This window comes from Varanus komodoensis, unplaced genomic scaffold, assembly GCF_004798865.1.
Source record: "Varanus komodoensis strain SLA01 unplaced genomic scaffold, ASM479886v1 scaffold46_3, whole genome shotgun sequence".
Classification (NCBI taxonomy): Eukaryota; Metazoa; Chordata; class Lepidosauria; order Squamata; family Varanidae; genus Varanus; species Varanus komodoensis.
Genome location: NW_025336044.1, coordinates 963,446 through 987,030, shown reverse-complemented (window position 1 = coordinate 987,030; position 23,585 = coordinate 963,446). Strand labels below are relative to the sequence as shown.

The window sequence follows — 23,585 nt, the reverse complement described above, 5'->3', positions numbered from 1 at the left end:
CAAGACATTTGTAGGAGACAGGATAGTAATGCTTTTAAGAAAGAGAGAGAGAGAGAGAGAGAGAGAGATTCTTCCTCAAAGTGGTCAAGGAACCAAGCACTCACTGAACCCTGTGCGCAAAGGCAATCCCTTTTCCTCCCAAAGACAGTCTGCCCAGAATTAAACGGCCCGGGCGCAGCGAGAGCCCAGATCAGCCAGTGGCCTCCCGCAGCTCGTGCGCACATTGCCTCTGTGACCCGTGCAACAGCAGCCCTGGCATGTCAGCCAGTCGTCTCAGCATCGCAGCGGGGCAAATGCAGGCTCTGGCCTAACGTGCACACGGCTCCACAGAGCTCTCTGCTTACCTGCTTGGACGGCAACCCAAGCACAGTAAATTTTGCGGGGGAGACTCTGCTCTGGGTGCCGTGAGATCCAAAGCCTCCCACCGGGAGGGCAGGCCAGGCCGGCCGCTCTGGCGACTTACCAAGCCGGCTCCAGGAGACGATGGGCCGGGGGTTCCCGGTCGCGATGCACTCCAGGACCGCCGTCTGGTGCACCGTTAAGGTCAGGTTCTCTGGCCCCACGAGAATCATGGGATCCTTGTACACCGCAGAAGGGGAACCTGTGTGGACAGAGCAGCCGTCAGCTGAGAGACGCTGGGATGGGGCAGCTCGTCATACATGCCCTGCCTCGCCCTGGGGCAGGTGCGCGTGGTGTTGGCATTCGGGGTGCCTGCGTGTCCTCCGGCCAGGCGGGGAAAGGCAGCCATGCGAGAAACACAGCTGGCCGGGATCCCCTTCAGCCTGGGTCGCTGACACCAGCTGCAGCTTGGCTGAAAAGCTGGGCTTGGCAGGAAGGGCCGGTCCCCTTTCCTCGGCATCAGCTATGGCCCACCTGGAGGCGCTGGCCACAAGTGCAAATGCAAAGCAAGCCCGTCCTGGTTGGTTTCAAGGGCTGCTGAGTTCCAGGCCATTCTAGCTCAAAGTGCCCATTGCCAAAAACTAAGCCTCGGGAGACAAATTTCACCCTTCCAGAAAGTGGCGAGAAACTGCACCAAGGCCAGAAAACCATGACATGATGGGTGGTTGGTTGGTGGAAAGGGAGTGGGGCTGGTGGAAGGCAGTGCAGCCACATGGGGCTGGGTCCCAGAAGGCCTGAGCGTGGCCCATGGACGTGGGAGTCCCCACCCCATGATCCTGCTGTGCCGCTAAATTCTGTGTCTGCTTCCTCTTTCCTTCCGCTCAGGGCATCTCACCCCCGGGTACCTCTGTCCAAAGAGCCATCAGCACAGCCAGTTCTAGCCCAGCCGAGAAGCCCTGGCCGGAGCCACGGAAGGGATGCTGTGCCTTGGCAGAAGGCCAGCCTCGCCGTGAACGGGAGACACAGCCCGATGTGCAAGCGGCCCGCGAGCTGGCTGAGCGAGCAGGGGTGAGCTGCGGGATGCTAAGTGGGGGTCGGGCCTGGAGCTATCAAGAGGAAGAGGAAGAGGAAGCAGGCGGAATTGAACCATCCCGAGACGTCAGTGCTGGGACAGTATATAAAAGTGTCAAATGAATAAATATCAAGAGTCACTGGACTTGGCTGACTCAAGGCACGTCTAGCTTAGTTTAGCCAACACTGTCGGGCAGCAGACAGAGCAGGGCTGCCCTGGAAGGTCCCGTTCTTTGGCCCAACCAACGAGGTGCTCCCCTAACCGGCCAGCTCACACCCAGGGAGGCCACGGTCTTTCCCCATCGCTTTTCCGCAGCTTGCCGTTTTGAGGAGTGCAGCGACGCTGCGGAAGGGAGCAATCAAGACCTCCAGGCCTCCCAGCCTCTCCCGTGAGCCTGCCCAGCTGCTTGGCCAAGCAGCGGTCCAGGAGGGCCGTCCTCACCACCCCGCTGGCTGTGAGGCTGGCCCAGGGTCCCCTGGGCACCCGTGGAGCCAGCCTGCCCATCGCTCTAGTCCAGTGTCGTCCGCACTGAGCCGCAGCTGCTCGATGGCAGGCAGGTGCTTTTCCTGCCCCACCGGGAGAGGCCGGGAAGGGAGGCTTCCCGCCTGCCAGGCACAGGCGCTGCCTCTGAGCGACAGAGCGAGGCCCTGCCACCGAGTCGGCCCGCAGGTCTCTCTCGCGCACGGCGGTGGATGCCAACTAGCAGCATTTCTCCAGAGCTGCAGGTGCAAGACTTGGGCTGTCCTGCACGGCAAACTCTCTGCTCCACCACCGGCCTTGAAAAGGTAGGAAGCAGGAAAGAGCGGTACCCAAAATGCTCACTCCGGGCGTGAGCACCTTCGTCCCCACTGGCCTGACACCCGCCATCCGTGTTCTGCCCACGTCCAAATGTATCGCTACAAATCCCGAAGCCCCTCCAGCAAATCTCCCGGTGGCAGCAAGGCTTCTACGCAGGGATGGCCTCCAGGGACCAACTCAGGCGGCTTGGCTGTGAGAAAAAATGCCCTTCCCAGCCATCGCGCTGCGCTCTTTTCTATGCTCCAACAGACTTTTAGGTGCACCTGGCACCAAGGCAAGGCCTGGAGGGACGGTGGCGCTGAATTGCAGAACCCCGACGGAGATGCAACCGGCAACGCCAAACAAAGCGTGCACGCAATTCCAACCGTCTCCCGTTTGCCCCTGGCAAAACAGTTCTGTGCAGCTGCATGGCACTGCTGCCGTCGCTTCCAGCCTCCAATAGGCCGGCGGGGGCAGTGGGCGCCGGGCTGGGGAGGGGGCCGGTGGAAACCAGCTTTGCAAAGGTAAACCGTATCTGGTTAGCTCCGAGCTTGCAGAAATACTATGCTTCTGCTCTCCAGAGCCCTGTGCAAAAGGTCCTGCAGTTTGCCCTCCCTTTGTCCAGTCGGCACCCAAAGAGAGGATCAGCTTTGAAGTGGGCAGCGATGAGGTCTCTAATGGCAAGGGAAGCACTTTAGGATTTGCACCGTTGGGCAAGAGTTTTATGTCCTCTCCAGGTCCCTGTCCAGCCCCACGACTTGAAGGAGCAGGATAAATTAGCCATGATTTATGCAGATCGCAGAATTTCTGCTCTGCTGCTCAGGGAGCGGCGCCTCACCAGCCTGTGCGACTTGTGGCCCTTTCTTGGGAATCCGAACAGGCCGAACAGGCAGCGATGCAGAGCAGGGGAAGTGGCCTTGCCTTGCATGCTCTGCACAAGCCACAACTTGACCTTTTCCTTTGCAGGACATGGTGCCAAAGTGGCCCCCTAGGCTTTCCGTGTCGCCCCATCAGGAGAGGGGACAAAGCAAAAACCGGCTCCGGAAGAAAACCTCCGTGGCGGTTATCCCCGAGGATGCCTCCCGCTCCGTGACAGATGGAGAAGAGCGGGCCAAGTTCTCTGGCAGCCATCAGAGCAGGGGGGGGGGGGGGGGGGTCCAGTCCTCTGCAGTGCCCGGAATGGGAGGGAAAGGGGTGGGCGGGCCGGACACCACAGCCCCCCTTGAAAAGAAGTGGGGTGGACAGAACACCGTGTGAAAGGGAATGTCCCGCCTGCCCTCTGCAGCCCAAGCAGCTCCACCAACAGGTCGGACACAATGGTGCTGAGCAGTGGCAAGCAGGGCAGCCCCCAGATAGTTCGCTGCCTGAAGTGAAGGGTGCAAGGCAGCCCCCGCCCTGCGCAAGCCCAAGACAACCCGGCAGCCGACACGGGCGAGAGGGCGCGGGCTGCAGGAGGACCAGTTTGGCCAACAGAGATGGGTCCTCCAACAAGCCTCCGAGGTTCTCTCCTGCCGGGTGCAGCCGCTGCCGCCGCCTCCTGCCCGATGACGGGGCCAGCCCTGATGAGGACCTGCCGCCTCCCACCCTCACCCCCCAGGCACACCCTCGGTCCCCCTGACCAACCTGACACAGTGAGCCGGGCTCCCCTGCTGAACTTCACGCTGGCGATGTTGGTGGCCACACAGTGGAAGATCCCGGCGTCCTCGGCACGGAGTCCGGTGATCTGCAAGACCCCCTTGGGCAGCAAGGTGTACCTGTGGCGACCAGGAGACCCGTGAAGGTGGGATGGGACATTTCGCCCAGCGCCAGAGGCGGCCAGCGCGCTGCGATCAGCATCTCAGGGAGGCTGGCCAACGACTGGGAGGGAGAGGGATCTCTGCTGACCCCAGAGGGCCTACGATGGGGCTGCTTCACGCCAGGGGCGATCCGGCAATCATCTAGACCCAGTCCAGGCCCGCCACTCCGGCCTGCCCCAGTCAGCAGCAGCTGGGCATACTGGCCACGCAATGCTGGCGGGAGCGGGCTTTCTTTCTGCCGAGTCCTGCGCTGGATTTGGCATCTGAATTGTTTGCACACTTGCTCAAAATTGTTTTAATGTTTTGTTATGTTTTAACCCCTACTGCTTTAACTCCTTGGCTCCTCTTTTTAGAGAAAACATAATTTACAATAAGACATTAGAACATCCCAATCCTAATCTTCTCAACAGCAGTTGTGTTTCATTTGTGTTGAGTTGTGTTGAGTTGTGTTGTTTTGCTTTGCTTTGCTTTGTTTTGCCTTCCTTTGTTGCTGCTGCTGCCTTTTTAATGGCACTGGGGAAGCCCTCTTTTTGTGGGCGAGAGGTTTTGCCTTGCTTTCTCACAGCAGAGCATTCAGATCTGGTGCCCACCCAACAAGCCTCTAGAAAAAAAGATGCCAATTCCGCCTGAGATTGAAACCAACATTTACCCCTGCTGGTTGGGAAGCCTGCATGCCCATGAATGTTTCCAAGCAGTCAGAGGAAGGGTGCTGCCAGTGGGGAAACAGGGAAAGAGGGAAGATGAAGCCCACCTCCCCTCGCACCACACTCTCAATCCAGCTGGGGAGGATGAAGGCGCCAAAGCCGGCTCTGTGGTTTTGCTGCTACAGGCCACCTGGTCGTCTCTGACTATGGTGACCCTATGGGCTGCCCGATCCATGACGGCCCAGCTCAGCTCTCCCAAACACAAGTTGTGCTCTTCCTAATGGCGTCGGTCCCTCTCCCCACTGCTCTTCCTTTTCTTCTGCCTCTGACTTTCCCTAGCACAATTGTCTTCTTCGGGGGGGTTTGGCCTCCTCAGGATGTGAGCTCTGTGACTACTTGCCCCCAATAACAGTATGCTTTATTTATTCCAGTGGCCATCACCAGAAGGTGCAGCACTGCGGTGAACCTGGGACAATTCCCACGCAAGCAGCCCTCAGGTCAGTCCCTTGGCAATTCCGGGTATGGCTAAGAAAACTGCTGGAGGGAGGAGGGTGGTCCTTGCGGCAATATTAGCCCCTGCCGCCACAAGGGGCCAATGCAATACGAGGTGCCCCCGCCTCCCCTCTTCCTCGGAGGGCCACCACCCTGCTGCCCTTCCCTGCCTTGGGAAATTTCTCCAGCCAGCTGAGCTCTCCTTGCAGTGGGGAGAGAAGCTGGCCCTCTTTAAGGGGGCTTCACCTGGTTTGTGGATTAACTGGAACCAAACAGTCCGCCGGAATCCCTCGTACTGCCCACGGTTACCATCGTCTGCGTTTTTGGCTGGTGATTTTGAATCGTTCTGGTGATTTCTTATGACTTTTTAATGCATTTTATAATTTGCAAGCTACTCTAAACTCATTGGTAGAAAGCAGCACAGGGGAGGGTGACTGGAAAATGACTAAATCATCCGGTAAGGGGGAAAAAACTCCCTTGACTTGGGAATAGGGTAGTGGAAAGGGTTGGGGGGGGAGAGACCCGGGTGCAACTCTGGAACAGGACCAAGACCACAAATGCAACGTGAGCTTTTGAAACCCGCTGTGTTAATGGTCTGATCGCGTCTGCAATGCGCACATCTGGCTCCATAAGAAATCCCAGGACAGATACACCCTTGGAATATTATGGGACGGCTCCTTGCAGTTGCCAGTTTGGGAGCACACGGGAACACATGTATGCAGCTGGGCATACATCCAGTTTCCTTGTTTAACGTTAATTCAAGCCTAGAACCGCTACTCCTCCGGCACAGTGATGGGCACACCCTGGAGTTCCCCAGATGTTTATCAGATCACTGATATCGGGCGCCTGGTCCTCAAAGACAGCTGCTCGCTGCTCTGTCCGTGGGAATCTCACAAGTGCCGGACGCCGAGTGTGCTTTGGAGAGTTCACATGCAGCCACAGAACGACGCCCTGGATGGGGCTCCTCCGCGTGCCTCCCAGAATCCTTTGCAGCACGCACGGCATAGCGTGCTGAACGGCTCCGTTCGTGTGAGAACCACTGAGAGAGCCAGTGTGAAGCAGTGGTTCAGGGCACGGGACTGGGACTCAGGCGACCCGGGTTCGAGTCCCCACTCAGCCACGGCGCCAACCGGGAGACTTTGGACCAGACACAGACTCTCAGCCTAGCCTACCTCACAGGACTGTTGTTTTGGGGATAAGAGGAGGGGGGATGTAAGCTGCTTTGAGTTCTTTGGAAGAAAAAAAGGAAGGATAGAAAGCTGATAGATAGATAAACAGGATGCCCAAAGGAGACGAATTCTGAGAAATGCAGTGATGCAGCATGCGTGGGCCTGTGGTGCTTACCTGTCATTTTCTGTGCTGATGGGGAGATGGTTCTTCTGCCACATGATGACCGGCTCAGGCACGCCGTGGATTTGGCACTGGAATCTGGCGACCCCTCCTTCCTCCACCACCGCGCTCTGGGGGTGAATGTGGAACTCGGACATGGCTGCAGACAGACAGACAGACGGACAGACAGACAACGGAGGCATGTTTGGGATTAATTCTGCGCACGAAAGGTGAGCTGCTGCAGAGTGGGAGCAAGCCTCCCTCCCAGCGCCAGGTAAGCCAAGGGGCTCCCCCGCCACCCCAAGAGGCCTGCCATCAGTTGGGGCGGACTGCGGCGCAGCGAGGCTCGGCTGGATGGTGCGATTCGCACCTCTGGAACTCCCTGTCCAGGGAGATTTCTCCGCGCGGCCCGGGGCCCACCACCGAGCCTCCACGCAGTCGGGAGCATGGCTTCCCCCTCGCCCTGTCAAAGCAACAGGCTGCCCTGGCAAAAGCTCCTTCTGCATGCAATAAGCAAAACTGCTACCAAATGAGTCTCTGAGCATGCACAGAGCAGTTCATTGAATCCACACCAGAAATGACTTCCAAGAACTTCCTTCTGAGTAACCCGGGGGGGGGGCACCCCTCTGGGAGGGCCCCTCTGGAGTCGGGCTGCCTCTTAGCCACCCACCGCCCCTCCGGTTGGCCAGCCCTTCTCTCCCCACATCACGCCACGGGCCCAGGAGTCCTACCAGGCTCGGCTGGCCCCCGGGCCTCCCCCATGGCCCCCCCCGGCAGGTGCTGCCTCTGGCTGCCCTCAGAGGCCCCCTGCACACCTGGGGAGGGCGGCCTCGATAAGCCCCCTGCCTCTTCCATCTCGGTACTTCTAGGTCCCACTTCCCAGGCCCATCCTCCCCATCGGAAGAGTCCAGATCTTCCTGACCTTGAAACAACGACCTCTCTCACTCCGCAGGCAGAGCTGATTTAGTGAAGCCATGCCTACCTCCCCCTCCCCCTGAAGAGCTCATGCAGCATTACCCACGTCACACCATCTCCAGGCTGTCCTTAGGGGGCCCTCCTGCAAAACACCCTCCACTGGACCCTTTCTTGACAAGCCCTCCTGCTCACCACCGTTGTCCCTGGCTTGGGTGCCCCTTGTCCACCCTCTCAGGTCCCAGGCTTAGAATCACAGAAGAGCACAGCAGGAAGGGGCCCTGAAGGCCATCAAGTCCAACCCCCTGCTGGTGCAGGACACCACATTACACCCTCCCACTCAGAGGGCTGCCCAGTTTCACCTTGAATGTCTCCAGGGTGGGAGAGCCCCCCACCTCTCCAGGCAGCGGGTCCCACTGTCCTATTGCTCTGACCGTGGGGAAGCTTTTCCTGATGTCCAGCCTGACTCTGGGTTGTCACAGCTTGAAATGATTCTTCCGTGTCCTGCACTCTGGAATCAGTGAGAAGAGACCTTGGCCTTCCTTTTTGCGGCAGCCTTTGAGGGACTTCTAGAGGGACATCATGTCCCCCCCTCAGCCTTCCCTCCTCAAGGCTGAACATGCCCAGTTCTCTCGGCCTCTCCTCACAGGGCAGTGTTTCCAAACCCTGGATCATTTTTATTGCCCTTCACTGGACCCTTTCTAATTTACCTGCATCTTTCTTAAGTCTTGGTCCCCAGAACTGGACACAGTATTCCAGATGAAGTCTGACTGATGAGGAGTACAGGGGAACTGTTCCTTCTCATGATGTGGAGGTAATACTTCGATTCATGCATCCCAAGACAGCATGATCCCAGAGGGGGCTGGAAAAATCCCTGCGTGAAGTCCACAGTGGGCTGGATGGGCCCTCTGACCTTGGCACCAGGCAGCTTCTGACATTCCATCGCTGCCGCCACCCACTGGCTGCGCAAGCAGAGTCCACGAACGAGCAGGAGAGACCCTCTGCTCCTCCGTTTCTGAGCATCGCTATTGTCCAAGCCTGAGCGAGCAGTGGGGGAACATACCGGGGAGCCCAGACGAAGAGGAGGAGCTGCTGGAGAGGGGAACCGCTGGGCCTGCGCTGGACTGCAGGCCCTTGGCAACCGCCCCGCCAGGCTGTCCTGGCCCGTTCCAACAGCAGCCCCAAACGGGCCCAGTCCCAGGGGCCCTGCCTTAGAGGCAAGCTCTGCACCAGGACATGGCCACGCAGAGCCCTGGCTGAGCCCTCACGCTGCCTCGACAGCCACACCGCCTTCATGTGCTAAAAGGGCGCAGCTGGCCGAGCACGGGCCGATGAACAGCGGCTCCCAACTCCAGACTAATTCTTAATCGAGCCAGGAGCCAGGAAATCCTCCGAGCTCCTAACTTCCCAAACAAAAAGACACCTTTTAGCCGTGCCTCAGTCTGCCGCGCTCCCCCGCCCTTGCAAAATGCCTTCTGGCTGCACATTCACACCCACAATCTCTCCCCGAAACACATGCACCACAATCTCCTCCTTTCAACATACATCAAAGATAATACATGTGCATCTCTTTAAGGGAAAGACCCATAGACATGTCAGGAAGTATCCATCATTCATCGACGGGGTCCCATTGGGCTCCGACAGATGGGATGCTTATTCCATTTCATACATTAAACATGGGCCGCGTTACCCTCCTCACGCCCCTCTGTCATAAGCTTCAGCTTGCTAAAGAGAAGGGTTTTGAAAACACAACGTGCCGATCGTGCTTTTAAGAGATCCGCTGCTGTTCCTTTTCGACTCCTCCTTCAAAAAGAAAATCTGGTTTGAACTGGCTTCTAATGTAATTTGAGAGCATTTTATTAAATTATGTAAACCCCTTGAGCGCTAATTGCATTTTATTGTGTTAAGAAAAGCGTGCTGAGCACCAGCTCACAGAAGTGCAAGTGCGATGGAAATACAGTTGTTTTAGGAGGGTTTATTGTGATAATGTTGTAAGGATTGATACGGCGTTGTTCTATTTTTAGTAGCGAGTGGCGTTCTCGGTTCTCGCGACCACTGTAATGGCACTGATGCTCATGGACAGAGCAAGAAATTATCCTGAAACTTAACTCTTCCTTCGCTTACCCTCTGAGTAAGTGCTTTAAGAGGCAGAGTCCTGGCTCTTCTTCCAAACCCTGGGGTGGTTGGTCACTTAACAGGTGTCCTTCAGCAGAACCTTCGGTGACGGCCAGTGGTTTGAATATCCACTTTCCACCTTCTTCTTCAACACAGAGCTTCAAGGCTGAGTGTATTTTCACCCTCTACTCCAACAAGATCCCCTACTTTGCACCTACAAGGGGCTCCTCAACAGCTAAGCTGGTGTCAAAAGGATTTCCTAAAAGAAGGAAGTCTGAGCTGCCTTAGCCATGAACAGAAAGCACGGACAGCTTCAGCAGGTCATGAATATCGTCAAGCTGAAAGGCTTCTGGCTTCCCTCTGGAAAGGCCCACAAATTCAGGATGCTAAAAATGTGGGGACCCCAACAAACGCTTCCCAGGGACCAAATAAACAAAGGAAGCTCCGAAAGGAGAACGCAACTCCACCTTGTAGGAATCCCCCGCATGAAAGTCCTCCAGTTGGCAAAGGGTTAAGGGGAAGCGGAGTTTGCCCGTGAAAACACCCCCAAATGAAGGCCTGGTTTCCCCGTCGCTTTATTTCAATAAGATCATCTCTTCCAGGTAAAATTGAGCAATAGCCTCTCCTCTTAAAGACACCGGTATTAATATTGATCATGAATAAAACATCGGGAGGGCATAAATAATTCAATGATGAGGATGTTAAGTAAAATACGGCTCTGCAGTGACCTTCTAATACAGCATTAAAGCAGCATTTTATGTCGGATGCTGGGGAAATGCCACAATCCTTGCCAAAGCACCTGGTTTTTATACTTTGCATTAAACATTCATGCCCTGCATTATAAAACGCTGTCCAGGTTTCGCAAAGTTTATTTACAGTTGCGTGGAAAGACACTCCGGGCTGCCATTCAGCCAACAGCCGCCCGATCCAGCAGCAAACTGCCACCTGGGAGAGATTCGCTACACTGACTGCCAGGTTGCCGGTGGGGTGGCACCAGCACCGAGCCAAAACGATCCTTCTTCAAATGCTGCCCCGAGGCCATTCCGTTTCAGGCTGCACGCTGGCGGGACGCTCGGTGCTCGGCCAACAGGACAGCGCTGGCCGTGGCTGGCCAGGACGTCCGACGCATTCCGGCGTCCATCTCTCTAGCTTCTGGTGAGCTCTGGTTTCCATCAAGACCAAGGACGAGCCATACAAACAGAAGCCTTCCTATTTACGGGCAGATCACCACTCATCCATCTTCGCGGCAGGTTTATTATGGCAAACAGTTCGGTCGGATTGCTCTCAATTGAATGGCAGGAGAACCTGACCCCGGCAGAGCGAAACGGACATAAAGGGGATCACAACACGCACTGAAGAATGCTGTCTTTGCTCTGTGAAAAACTACCTTGCGGCCATCAGCAAACAATCCGTGCTCGCTCAGCACAGCGCTAGAGGTAGAGAGGAGGCTGGCCTAGAACTGGTGCGAGGAGAGACAAACAGCAACCCAGATTGTCAAAAGCCTGTTAGGACTGTTGAAGCCCGAACATCTGGATCCGTGGCCAGTGGTGGTGAGCAGAGCGCGTCCACGTGGCATCTGGTGGGGATGGCAAAGAGGGGAGCGTCCTGGGAAGCAGGCCCAGGCCCGGTTCCCGGGGTCTGGGCAGAGCGCTCCTCCCTCCCTCCCTCCCTCCCTCCCTCGTGCAGGCAGGCCCCTGGCTCCAGCCGAGGCAGGTGGACTATTGCCCGCCGGCCCATTTTATTGTCCCCACGTGTGCGCTGCCCAAGAGGCGCCCCGCTGGATCAGCACAACGGTCCACCTGGCCCAGCATTCCCAGGGCGCACAGCTTCTCCTTAGGGATGTCCTCCCTGCGACTGGAAAAGCATCCAAGTTAGGCAAGGCGTGTGCGCACACATGGATGCGTCTACGGATTGGCTTTCCCCAACCTGGCTGCCCCCAGATGTGAATTGCAGCCCCCGTCATGCTGACTGGGGATGAGAGGCGCTGTAGTGCAGTACAGGAGATGGGGAAAGCTTCCGCGTGGTTTGCAAGAAGAGGCAGCCGCTATGGACGGCTCCGCTATGAACCGAAGAAGAGTCACTGGAGCCCCGTGGCTGGGTGATGCAGCCCCACAAAAGCTGCTCGGACCACGACAGATCGGAGGCAAATGGTTGGAGGACCCGCAAGTGGCTTTCTGCTCAGTCCCGGTTAAAGCGTTCGCCTGAACGGGAAGGAGCTCCGTCTCACCGCACTTCAACTCTCCAGCAGAAACACTCCGCCATGACCAGAAGGGAGTGTGTATCCTCCTTTGTTACGACAGCCTCTCCTGCTTTGCTGCCACGCTGGAAAGCACAAACCTTGAAGTCACGCTGCGAACCAGGACAAGCTTAATAAAACAAATGCAAGTGGTTGGATCCAGATTCAGTTCAAGTCCAACTAATGCACTGAAAGCGACTCGTGTAACTGGCTGAGAACAACTGATGTCCCACAGGTTTCAGTGGGTTTGCTCTAAGAAAGGCCAAAGGCACGATGCTAGGCAGGTTCAAAAGAAAAAGCCCTACAGCTTCCAGTGCATCCCAGCCCACGCCACCAGAGCAAACCCAGTATTTCAGCAGCGACCGTGCACGGCAGCGCGTCTTCTTGCAGGAGTCCCCCCGGCTGAGGGCCCTGAGGGCCCGGCTTCCCATCTGCGGTGGGGGACGTGACCCTCTGACTACGCTGGCACCAATTTTCAGTTCAGAGGAGCTCGCCGGGCACGCCGGAGGCCACCCCAGTGGCGAAATTGGCCAGGGCAGGGTCATTTCCTCATCATGCCGACTCAACGGGTTACGGGGCTGCTTCCAACGGGCCGCCAAAGCCATCCGTGGCACCCAGCAGCTCGTCACAGCCCTGGCCGGCTCGTGCAGCAGCTCGCCGGGCTTTCCATAGCCCAAGGCCGGGACTCAAGCCCGCTGGGGGACACCACCATGGGCCCCCAACAGGAGGGTGGAGCCCCACCCGCCGAGAAAGCACAGGAAGAATGTGGGTTTTATGCAGTTTCTTCTTATACCCTGGGACCCCAAAATATGAGCGGAACCAGGAGATAAGAGAGAGAGAGAGAGAGAGAGAGAGAGAGAGAGAGAGAGAGAGAGAGAGAGAGAGAGCGCGCGCGCGCGCGCGCGCGCGAGCGAGCGCACTCCATGGCTTTGTCCTCTTGCAGCACTGACAACCCTACCAAGGTTTCATGCTTTTTAAAAGAAAAAAATACTGCATCATCCTTTTAACAGGGCCCTTCTGTCTCCCCACCTCCACGGGGCTGCCCAAAGGGTTCCCTCCCGGAAAAAGGGTCCGCCGGCGATTCCCAGCATCTGAGCAGCCGCGCCGGGAACAGGGACTCGCTCCCCGTGTCTAATGACGGCCTTGTCCAAAGCTGCCACCGACCGGCCCCAGCGCCTCGCTTTGAATGCGCACGTCTTTATGCGTAGCCAAGTGTGAACGAGCGGCCGCCCATTTATTCTCCCGGTGCTTTGGGGGCGGGCGGGGGGCACTGATCCAGGGCTTCAGAGAAGGGGAAAGCTGGATTTAAACAGATGAAATGGCGGGAAATACTAAAGCGGCTGAGCCCCCTTTCCTTCCTTTGTGCTTCCAGTAAGCAGGCTGTGACACGAGCATCGTTTTTTCTTATTCAGGGCGCCCCGAGCTGGGCAAAAGCCTGCCTCACCCTCTCCCCGCTGGTGCCATTTTTAACCAAATCACTTTGTAGCATTTACATACATATTGCCGTGGCAGAGTGTGGGAGAAAGCTTGGGAAAACAGAACTTCTTTAAGAATAATATGACCGCGGTGGATTGCCATCTTCCATTTTTTGGTCACACAAAATATCTGGGGCAGGGGAAAGTGCCTGGAAAGCAGGCACCGCAAGTCAGAGAAGGACAGGAAAGGGGAAATTCCAGGAGCAAAGATGCTGGAGGGCCTAGGGTTAATTGGGTGACATACAAATAAAAAAAAAATAACTCCACTAAATAAATAAAGTGGAGCCCAGCATCACAGCTTCGGCAGCAATGATGAGAAGAGAAAAAGGTGCAAATGCCCAAATCCTTCCCGTAGACCCAGCTATACGGTGGGCTCAGGCTGCCATTACCAAACGGAAAGGCAGATGCATTTCCTTATTAGTCCGTGGCACATTCCACTCTTCCTGAATCTTCTGGATTATAACCGCCATCTCTTGCACCTTGCCCTTTTCCACTTGAAGTTCCCACGGAAGGAGTCAGCTGGGTGCACAGCCAAAGGTCCTGGGTCCCCAGGCTTCTCTGGGGGGTCCCACAAAGGACCCCCATGCTCAGTCCTGAAGTCCCCAGGGGAGGAACGGAGTCGCTTTTTGCTGGGCACGGGCTGCGCTGCAAGGCAACAGTCCCGTTTCCACGAGCCAATCAAGTGGGCCACCGGGTGTGCAAGCAGGAGCTGCATCTTTTGCACCGGGCTGCACCTTGCCAGGGCATCCAAACCTGCCCAGCAGGGGCCAGGCACGGGCACGGGGGCAACAGCTGCTGCGCCCTGCAAGCCATTCTCTGTGCTCAGCCCGCACCCACCACGCCCTCCGCCTGGTTCTGTACCAAGCGCAGGCTGCAGCCAGGCGCCGGACACTCGAAGCGGCTGCCTGGAAGCCCCAGCGTGCGCCGCGGCCCACCCTGGCAGGAGTGAGGCTGGGAGTGGGCTCGGTCCCACGTGGCCGGTCTGAAACGCAGCGCTAAATAAGACAAAAGGAAGGAAGAATGGAGGCGAGGCCTGGTCGGTCGCGGAATGATGTGGGCGACCCTCTTCCCACCACTGTCCCCAGGTGGGCAGGAAATAGATCACCAAAGGCACGAAACTTCAACCCATCCCGAACATTCCCAACCACTGCCCTCGGAAGCTGGAAGGTGCATACTTGCTTGCAAAAGGCCAGGCTTCAGCCCCCTGCTTCCTAGATCACTTGCTCCTCCCGAGCCCCGGCATCACCTCTTCCCAGGATGTGCTGGCAACTTGCTTCCCTCACAGCATAACCCAGATTAATCCCATCACCAGGGCAGCTACGCCTGAGGCATGGCCTAAGCCAACATAACTTGGGACTGAATGTTGTCCCTGGGGTCGCAATGGGTCGGACACGACTTCGCGACTAACAACAACTAGTTAACGGAAGGTATGGAGCTCACATGCCAGCGGGTCACACTGGCTTCTCTTGACCGTTTGCACAATCCTTGCCAGGGTTAAGCTCTTCATCCGTGGATGGTTCCTGTGTTTCTACACACTGACTGAACCCCATACAAATACCAGCCTCTGCACCCTGGAAAGGGCATCCCTTTTATCCCATGCCCGCTCAGGACACCGTCAAACCCTTCCGGGTACCATGTCAGGGCTAATGAATCCAAACCGAAATCAAAACAGCCCCGTCAATCTTCACATTCTCATAACGCAAGCATTCCAACAATCGCCTATAAGCTTTTGGAATGCATCCTCAACAGTGTGCTTACAATAGCTTCCTAAAATGTCTTTTAACCCAGCTTTGTTATTTACAAAGGATTATTTAATGCCCTGTTCTCAGAAAACGCGGTGAGCTCTGGTCTGTAAGGAGTTTGCCCTTTGTTCTTTGGTGGTTATCTGTGAAAGAGGAAGAGGACGTGCGCGTGAATGGCAGGCCCGTCCATCACCACGCAGCTCCACATTTAATGTCTTCATACTGGCTCATTAATTACCACGGAAAGCGCCTTTCCAAATGGAATGGGTGATTTATAGATTGCTTGGGCAAGGTGCCATTTTCATCAGAGCGGCAGCCAATCGCGTCGCGCAAGTTAATTGCCTCCTTCTTCCTTGACAATCACAGACGTCATCGTGGTTCCGTCCTGCCTCCGAGAGGACCGAGGCTCGCCTGGACAATCTAGGCGACAATCTCGCCTGGAGGCTCGCCTGGACGTCATCGTGAATCCCACAAGCAGCTGCTGCCATGCAGGGACAGGGTCAGAGGCTGGGCGGAGGAGGGGTTGGAATCGGCCCAGCTCAGGCACCTGCCCAAGGTGAGGGCCAAAGCATTGGGCAGAGACACACGGTTCCTCCAGGCCGATTCAAAGATGGCATCCTGGCCAAGGAACAGACTGTGAGCTGGCAGGGCGAAGGGACCAGCAAGCGACTCGCAGAGCAAAGGAGAGGAGGGAGTCGCGGGGAGGCCTGACCAGAATCCATGTGCCAGAAGGTGCTGAGCAGCCCAGAAAAAGGGGGACAGCCAAGGTGCGTGTCCCCTCAGGAAGCTCTCCAGGGGTTTTGGATGAGAACTCCCATAAGACATGGCCAGAAGGAATGATTTACGGGGTGGGGGGGAGGGGGAGGAATTGTAGGAGTCCAAAACTCCTGCAGGGCCCCAGGTCATTTACTCCCGAGAAACAGAACATAGGAAGAATGCTGGCAGGTCAGCGTGAAGGCCAGTCCTGCCCGGCATTCTGCTCCCACGGCAGAGCACAGCTGCTCCGAGTCCCGCAGCTGGTGCTGAGACACAGACCCTCCCCAAAACTGGAGGCAACCAGGGGCCATCAGGCAAGTTGCCACTGACAGCAACTGGGGGAGGGACTTTTCTGTGCTGGCCCCCCACCTTTGAAACAGTCCTCCTGCTGCAACGCACATTGAGCCAAACCTGCCACCTTTTCGGCACCAGTTTGAAACAGCCCTCCTTAAGAAGGTCTTTCAACCCCTTCCTGGTCATTTATTTAATTATTTATATTGCGATTTATCTCCTGCCTTTTTCCTACAGAGGGCTCAAGGCAGCTTACATCATCTCTCCTCCTCCATCTCATCCCCACAACAACAACCCTGTGAGGTAGGTTGGGCTGAGTCTGTGACTGGCCCAAAGTCACCCAGTTGGCTCCATGGCTGAGTGGGGACTCGAACCCAGATCCTCTGAGTCCCAGTCCCACGCTCTTAACCAGTGCACCACACTGGCTCTCATTCGGGGGCCTGGCACAATTATCCAGCACCTTTCTTTTATTCTGGACCAGGTCTTCTTCACTGTCTTTCCAAGTCCTTTTATGCCACTTTAAATTAAATTTTTAAATTCTTGTTAACTTTTTTTTTAGTCTATTGAATTTTTTAATACTTTGTTGTAAGCCACTGGCTTTGGCTAGTGGCCGTATAGAAATGACTGGAGCCGGGGGTCAGACTAGATGGCCTGGGGGATCCCTTCTGACTTGCCCTGTTCCTATGAAACAAACAAACATTCTCCATGACTTTCCAAATTCAGATCACAAGCAGCCCACCCTGTGACTGTGAGTGCCGTAGTTCATTATGTGCACTGCAGGAGAGGGCCTCCGGGCTGCCTGCGTGCTCCTTAACGGGGCAGATCTGGATCAGGCCTTGTGGCTCTGAAGGACTTGCGATCACGACAGTGGGTCCGACAAGCAAGTCCTGCCGAGTACGTGTCCTCGGGAGACCCACAGGAAGCCTGGGGGGGGAGGGGGGACAATGCATGGAGAGCGCCTGCTGGTGCTTCACGGGTTGTCGGCAACACGGCTCATTGCCAGCGTGGGTGGGCACGCCATGCTGCAGCCCTTTTTCACGCAGGAACTGCTCCACCCCTGGATAACTCGGCTCGCCCTTGTCGGCACCTTCCCCACCCCAGTGGTACCTTCTGCCGGGTGAGCTGAGCTGAAAGCTGCTCAAACTCTTCTCCGTGTGGCCACAGCATCAGTCTGCTTACAGCCAGCATGACCCTGGCAGTTCTCCTTCCAGCGTCTTCCCCAAGGACGTCCAATGCGGAATCGGCCCTTTTGCCCTCCTGGGGTCGGCACTTTCCCCAAGCACGCCGCTCCGCCCTCAAGACCTCCTCCTTAATTGGCCACCTCTAGCCTGGGTCCCATCGGCATCCACGGAGCACCGTTTCCAGCCGCCTGAACCCCGGGGTTGCTTCCCCTCTGCTCCCTTCCAGGACCCACTGTTGTCACACTCCATTTCAAGATCACCCTGAGCAAACTGGCCGGCCAGCCATTCCCAGTGCAAAACCCCTTTGGGGCCCGAAAGCATCACTGGATAGGGTGCCTTCTCTGACCCTCAGAGGAACGCTGCCTCCCGAAGCGTGTGAGCACAGCAAGTCCCCCTGTAAGTCTGCCGTACCCCACGCTGGACCATTGCCCTGCCCGCAGGGATCTTTCCCAGCACGACGTGAAGATCCCAGAGACTGAGCCTGCCGCCTTTTGCACTGAGCCCGTCAGCTCTGCTGAAGTGAGGACTGATGCCAGAGTGGGAACTCATCCTCCGATCTCTCTCGACCATCCCAGAGTGCACGGCACGGAAAAACGGGCTCAAGTCCCAGGAAGCCAAGTTCCAGTTGGACCTCCAGAAGAACTTCCTGACTGCTAGAGTGATACGGCAATGGAGCTGAAGACCTAGGGAGGTGGTGGGCTCTCTCCCACGGGAGGCATCCTAGAGGCAGTTGGGCCGCCAACTTTCAGGGATGCTTCCACTGGAGTCCTGAACTGAGCAGGGGGTTGGACCCGACAGCTTTAGGGGCGCTTTCCAGCTCTGCGGTTCTGTGATGGGATGATTCCTGCACTCGGGGCTCAAAAAGCACTGAAGTGACATGAATCAGAAAATGAGTAACATGGAATAATGGCTGAAAACAAAAATGGGCTGCCTCCAAGTAACAATCCTTTTGTAGGCCGCAATGCACACGTCACCCTTAGTTTTAGTGGCTGCAGGTTCTCCAACAAAGCCGGTCCCACCTTTTGGGGGTCAGAGGCCCCATGGCTGAGCCTTGTGAGCAGCCATGCAAAAGGGCCGCTGTGGGACTCCGCTTGCCCACCCATAAAATGGCCGACATGGCAGTCCTGGTGCGTCACACAACGCTCCTTTCCCAGAAGGCAAACCAGTAAGACAGAGAGCAAGGAACGGGTTACACGGCGGAGGTGGGACCTGACCTCTGAGACATGAAACTGTTCCTCTGAATCCAAAAAAAGATGCAATTCATGCTGCAGCTCTGCTGCCTCCTGTTTAAAATAAATGCATCCTGAGCAAGAACATGAAAATCAGGAGTGGCAGGGAGCTGAGGAGGTGCCAGGAGAGGTCCGGCGGACCAGCCCTTCCATTTCATCCACGGCCCGATCTATTACATTATATTAAATGCTTAGCAGGAGTAATTCCTGAGGCTCCGGCCCCAGAATCAGCACCGGCCATCTCATCTCCTTTGCTTTTCTTTCTTCCCGTGGCAAAACAGTGCACATTCAGCCCTTCCGCACCTGTAGCTGCTTCTGCGTTTCGCTGGTGCAGATTCAGAAAAAGGCACGCTGAATCAGCAGTTTCTGGGAATATACGGCAAATCCCTGGAAATGGGTCACATGACTGCGATGCCACGGGCGACCCTGTTCTATTTATTCACTCGGAAAAGCCCTGTTGGCTGAAAATAGCTTATCGCTGGAAGTTCCCTTTTCCACCTCCTCCGCCACAGCCTTATGCTTCTGTTGGCAGCCGGCCAAGCTCTGGCTGCCGGAACGGGAAAGTTCGTAGCTCCGGCGTGTGGACTCGGCCGTTCCAGTCCTGCACAGAGTTTGAGGCTTTCACTGCACGTGTGTCCTGACTCAGCAGGAACACTCCCTGCCCCTATAAATTATGCCTTCCGACACCCGGGCATTTCTGCAAGGGTTGCTGCATAAAGCCCAGCCAAAGCCATGCTCAGAGGGAGTCGCTTTTTAAAGCCAGCTTTAAAATACCTCTCTCAAATACGGAAAACTAGTGGGGAAACTGCAGTAATCGGCCGTCTCTGAGCCAGGAGCGCTTTGCCATTTAGCCCTCCCGGTCGTTTTGCGATCTCCCCCAAACAAGGCAGCCTTCAAAAACAAGGATGACCCCCGTAGGGGGGAACCCAGTCCCCGGAGGCGTCTGTGCAGCTTTACAGTGCAGGGAATCTCCGGTGTTGATCCGCTGTGTGCTCCTGGAAAGCATTCACTTGACTGGGGGCTCATCCCTATGGGGGGAGGAGACACCTCGAAGATGGGAGGAAGAGGCCTTTCTGGTGATTCCCAGGGTTCACCTGGGAAGTCACTGGAGGTGTCCAAAAATAACGAGCATCACTATCAAGTCGCCCTTACATGAATTCTTTGTGCATCCGATGGCTCCCTCAGAGATCGGCAAGGACGCTGTGATGTTTGTGCCACGAAATGAATTGCGGGTGGGAGCGAGTGTTTAATGCAAGAACGGAAAACAACCTCATCTCTCATCGCAGAAGGACACGGAAAACGAAACACGGCCTGGTTTACCAGGAGCTGGGATGTACCGTTGCCACGGCCTGCCTGATGCTCTCCTGGTGACTGTACAAGTTCCCCCCGTTCTAACAGGCGGAAGTGCCTTGCCCACAGCTTTATGACTGGCAGTGACCGTCTCAAGCAGGGTGTGCTCAGGTTTGGCCCATGCCTGCCTCTGGGGCTGCCCCCTTTGCCTTCAGTCCTGCCCCCGAGAATGCCATTCGGCCCTTGGGCTGGAAGAAATCCAACACCCCAGAGTCAGGGGAAGGGGTACCCCCGCGGCTGCAGGTGGAGCAGAAGCTGCTGGCTCTCCCAGGTGGAGACCACCCACGGGCTGTCCAAGGCAACTGACACACCTGGGCACCACAAAGCCCTCTTCAAAACCCTGAGGAGTCTCCCCCGATTCTGCTTCCCGAGTATTGCACTATGCCTGTCCACAAGCTCTGGTAATAACTGAGATTCCCCGCATCGGAACTAGCTGGTGTTCCCGACGGATTCATGTCCTGAAGGCACACGGGCCCCAGAGTTCCTTCAGGAGCTACATGGAGCGCTGCAGAGACAGGGGCTCCGGCTGGTGCAGATCCGGACACCGTGCTGTGATTACTTCTTTTCCTACATACAGATCACAGAGAGTAAGGAAAACGGTGGACGAAGCAGTGGGAAAACACGGGCGGGTTACAGAAGGAGATGGCGAAGGGGAATGAAAAGGATGGATGCAGGGGAGCATGCAAGCCAACCCACAGAGTCTGCTCGCCTCTCGGGCTCATTGTGGGACTCGGCACTTCACAACAAACCACTGCGATGATCTACTAACGATTCTCATTTCATTAAATGCAAATGCATCCCATGTTCACCATTGTTACTAATTATAAAGCAAGTAAATGCACTCATTGACTTGGCCCAGGAACCCCGCCCACCCCCCATGGCGCCCTGTGCGGGATGTCCGTGGACGATGGGCAGTTGGTATCGGGACCCCCAGAATGTTCTAGGTTCGAGGCAGGATGGTTGCCGGTGGGGTGGTGGCGTGCAGGAATGCAACGCCGGCACTTTTCGATGAGCAGGGATGGCGACATCATCCGCCACCCCCTCCCCAGAATTCCCCACTCCCTTGCAGCTTTGCTGCGATTTTCACAATAGCTGGGAGGAAAGGAAGTTTCCCAGCAACAACCATGCCCATGTGCCATCCACAGCGCAACGCAAAGTATTTTGTGCAGCTGTGTCCTGAGTGGGCCAGCAAGACGCACTGCCTGTGCAACTGATGTGTGGAGCAGCACTGCAGCTGGAACCGTGGGCCCTCCTGGCAGGCAAGGCTCCAGGGGGAGCCACGCCGGATGCCCATGCTTCAGGACTCGGCGCCGCACCACCTCTGCTGTAGGGTAGAAGCCTCCTCTGCACAAAGGGGGGCAGGTGTGACTCACCCCGAGCACGGTGCAAAAGCACTGTGCTGGTGATGGCGCGGCAACACTTTCAGGACGCTGGATGCTCAGAGCAACGCCGCGCCCCAGCGCTGGCAGGGGCTCACTGCCCGAGCGGGCTCCAGGGACGGAGGAGAGAATTAAGCACGATGCGCACAGTGTGTCGGTGCCGTCTCCATATTAAGCAAGCAAAGAAAGCCACTGGGTAGCCAGGCCTGGAGCCGCAAAAAGCCATGCGCTGGAGCTCTGCCGCCAGGAGCAGATCCTGCAAATCATCTGCGCCAAAGCAGCAGGGAGAGGAACGCACACAAATTCACAGGCCGGAAATGCAAACACGCGTGGTCCTAAGACACCCTGCCCCTCAGTGCAACCTCGAACAATTGCCTTCCTAATGAGCCAGCAAATTACTGCTTCACCAAAGTCTGTATTATGTTGTTTGGGAAACTATTAGCAGTTCTTTGCTGATGTGGATGAGACTGACGGGGCCCAGGCACAGCCCGACGGCATTGCTGGACAGGTCCGTGACAACTAGCGGGAAACTTAGCCCAAGAGAGCGAAGGCTGGGCTTCGGCCCTCGAGTTGCCCCGTGAGGCCAGCAGACACGGTAAGGAAGCCCAAGTCCAAGCACTGCTGCTTGCAGAACGCAGGGGAAATGGCCAGCTGCACCAGCTTCCTTCTTTATTTGTTCACATTATGTGACTAACTTCGTGATGATCATGCTCACACAGCGCATCGGGGCCTGCAGCCCTTTCTCCTCCTGTTCGCCCATCCAGGGCTCTGTGGTCCAGCAGAAACACGACCTTGAGCCCCCACCCCCATTTCAATCCCGCCACCCCACTTCTCTCCAGCGATCCAGGAGTGAATTCATGGCAGCCCCCATGGCCACCTCCCCACAACGAAGAGGTCCAAACTCTCCAATCTGCATCGGCAAGGCAGCTCCAGTTTTCATCTTCACTGGGATCAGAGCTTGGGGTAACCCAGCTGGCCTGCACGGGCCGCCCAAGGCCAGGTGGCCCGGAGAGGAAAACGCTGCATTGCAACAGAAAGAAGACCGTTCCCCACCCGCCCAGCCCAGCTCCTGGGGGGACGGCTGCCTGGCCCAGGGGAAGGGTGGCGAGTGGCCGCAGCACCCCCACAATGAAGGCCTGGCCGAGCGGCATCTTGGGCATCCCCGGCTCGGCTCCAGGGCATCCCACGGGGACACCAGCCTCTCGGTTTATGTGAGGCATTCCTACTGTGCTCCTATCCCGCCAATGACCCTCAGGACGGCTTGCAACACACTAAAAACTGAAGACGTAACCGCACCGCCAGCCACATTAAACAAGCACCAAGTTCCCGCCAGTAAGAACACCCCATTGATAAGAGTAAAACAAAGTATGAAGCCAGGCATATGAACTAATGGAAATAATTAGAAAATGAATGGGATCAAAAGCAAATGAAACAAAGCCATTGCCCCGGGTCACAGAAAATAAATACGCTAAAGATGCAAAAATGTCGACAATTGAAATACTGCGCAAAGAAGAAGGTTTTGGCCCGGCCCTGGGAGGGGTGTGAGGAGCGCAGGTCGCCCCCAGTTGCCTTGCCCCCCCCCTGGCCAGGCCGTGCCTCGGCTGCCCCCCAAGCCATGCGCTTTGCCAGGCCGGGGGCCCTCCCAGCTCTCCTTGGTGGCTCTGGAGCTGGGAAGAAGGCCCGTGCGGGGCGCCCAGCGAGGGCCGTTCGTTCCCGTTCCATCGCCGACCTCTGTGCCGTTCACACGACCCCGAGACAGGCCACGAGGGGGTCGCGCCCACAAGTCCACGCTTGGGGCGCACCTCCAGAGGGAGGGCTGCATGGCCTGGGCGGCGCCAGTGGGAGCCCGAGGCTGAGCAAGGGGGTGCATTGAGGGAGTCTCCCCAGGGTGCATTGAGCCACTCTCAGACAGGGGAGGGAGGCAGTAGCCCCCGGGAGGGCCGGGGGCTGTCTAAGGCAGAAGAGGGCCTACCCACGACCAAACTGCTCTCGCAAGCAGGACGCTTGCAGACCTTCCTGCAAAGAGATGGCTCCAACCCGGCAAACCTTCCTCGAGCGCTTGGGGCAATGCCGGAGCACCAGGTCCCAGACTTGGCCGCGAGAAGCCTCCCTCCTTTCACGGCATTTGTGGGCCCCCACGCACCAGCCGCGCACTTGCGGGCCCTCGCAAGATGTTCCAGCCTTCCTCTCGGCACAACGCACCCGTGGTTAAAAAGGAGGATTGCCAAGGTAGGACCGCCAGGTGAGACGCATAGCAGCGCTTATCGCGCTCGTCCGCCACAACGGCAGCGCCCACAGATAATGAGTTTCCCAAACCCACTGCCGGCAGGAATATAAATCACATGCTGCAATGTTGTGCTTTTAATGGCAGGACGAGCATCTATCTGCCTCCCTATCACTTTTAAGAGACTGGGATAAATGCGCCGCTCATATTAAGGAATCGAACCGTGCTGCTGCAGAGCACCATTTA

The 23,585-nt window shown here is 56.7% G+C and overlaps 1 protein-coding gene across 1 annotated transcript in view; it reads right to left on the bottom strand.

Moving 5' to 3' along the window:
• The window catches only part of IGDCC3 (immunoglobulin superfamily DCC subclass member 3), a 76,667-nt gene that overhangs the window by 25,645 nt on the left and 27,437 nt on the right, over positions 1–23,585 (bottom strand). The window contains 3 exon segments of the mRNA XM_044445069.1: positions 464–601; positions 3,812–3,942; positions 6,465–6,609. Of these exon segments, the coding sequence (XP_044301004.1) occupies positions 464–601; positions 3,812–3,942; positions 6,465–6,609 (414 nt within the window).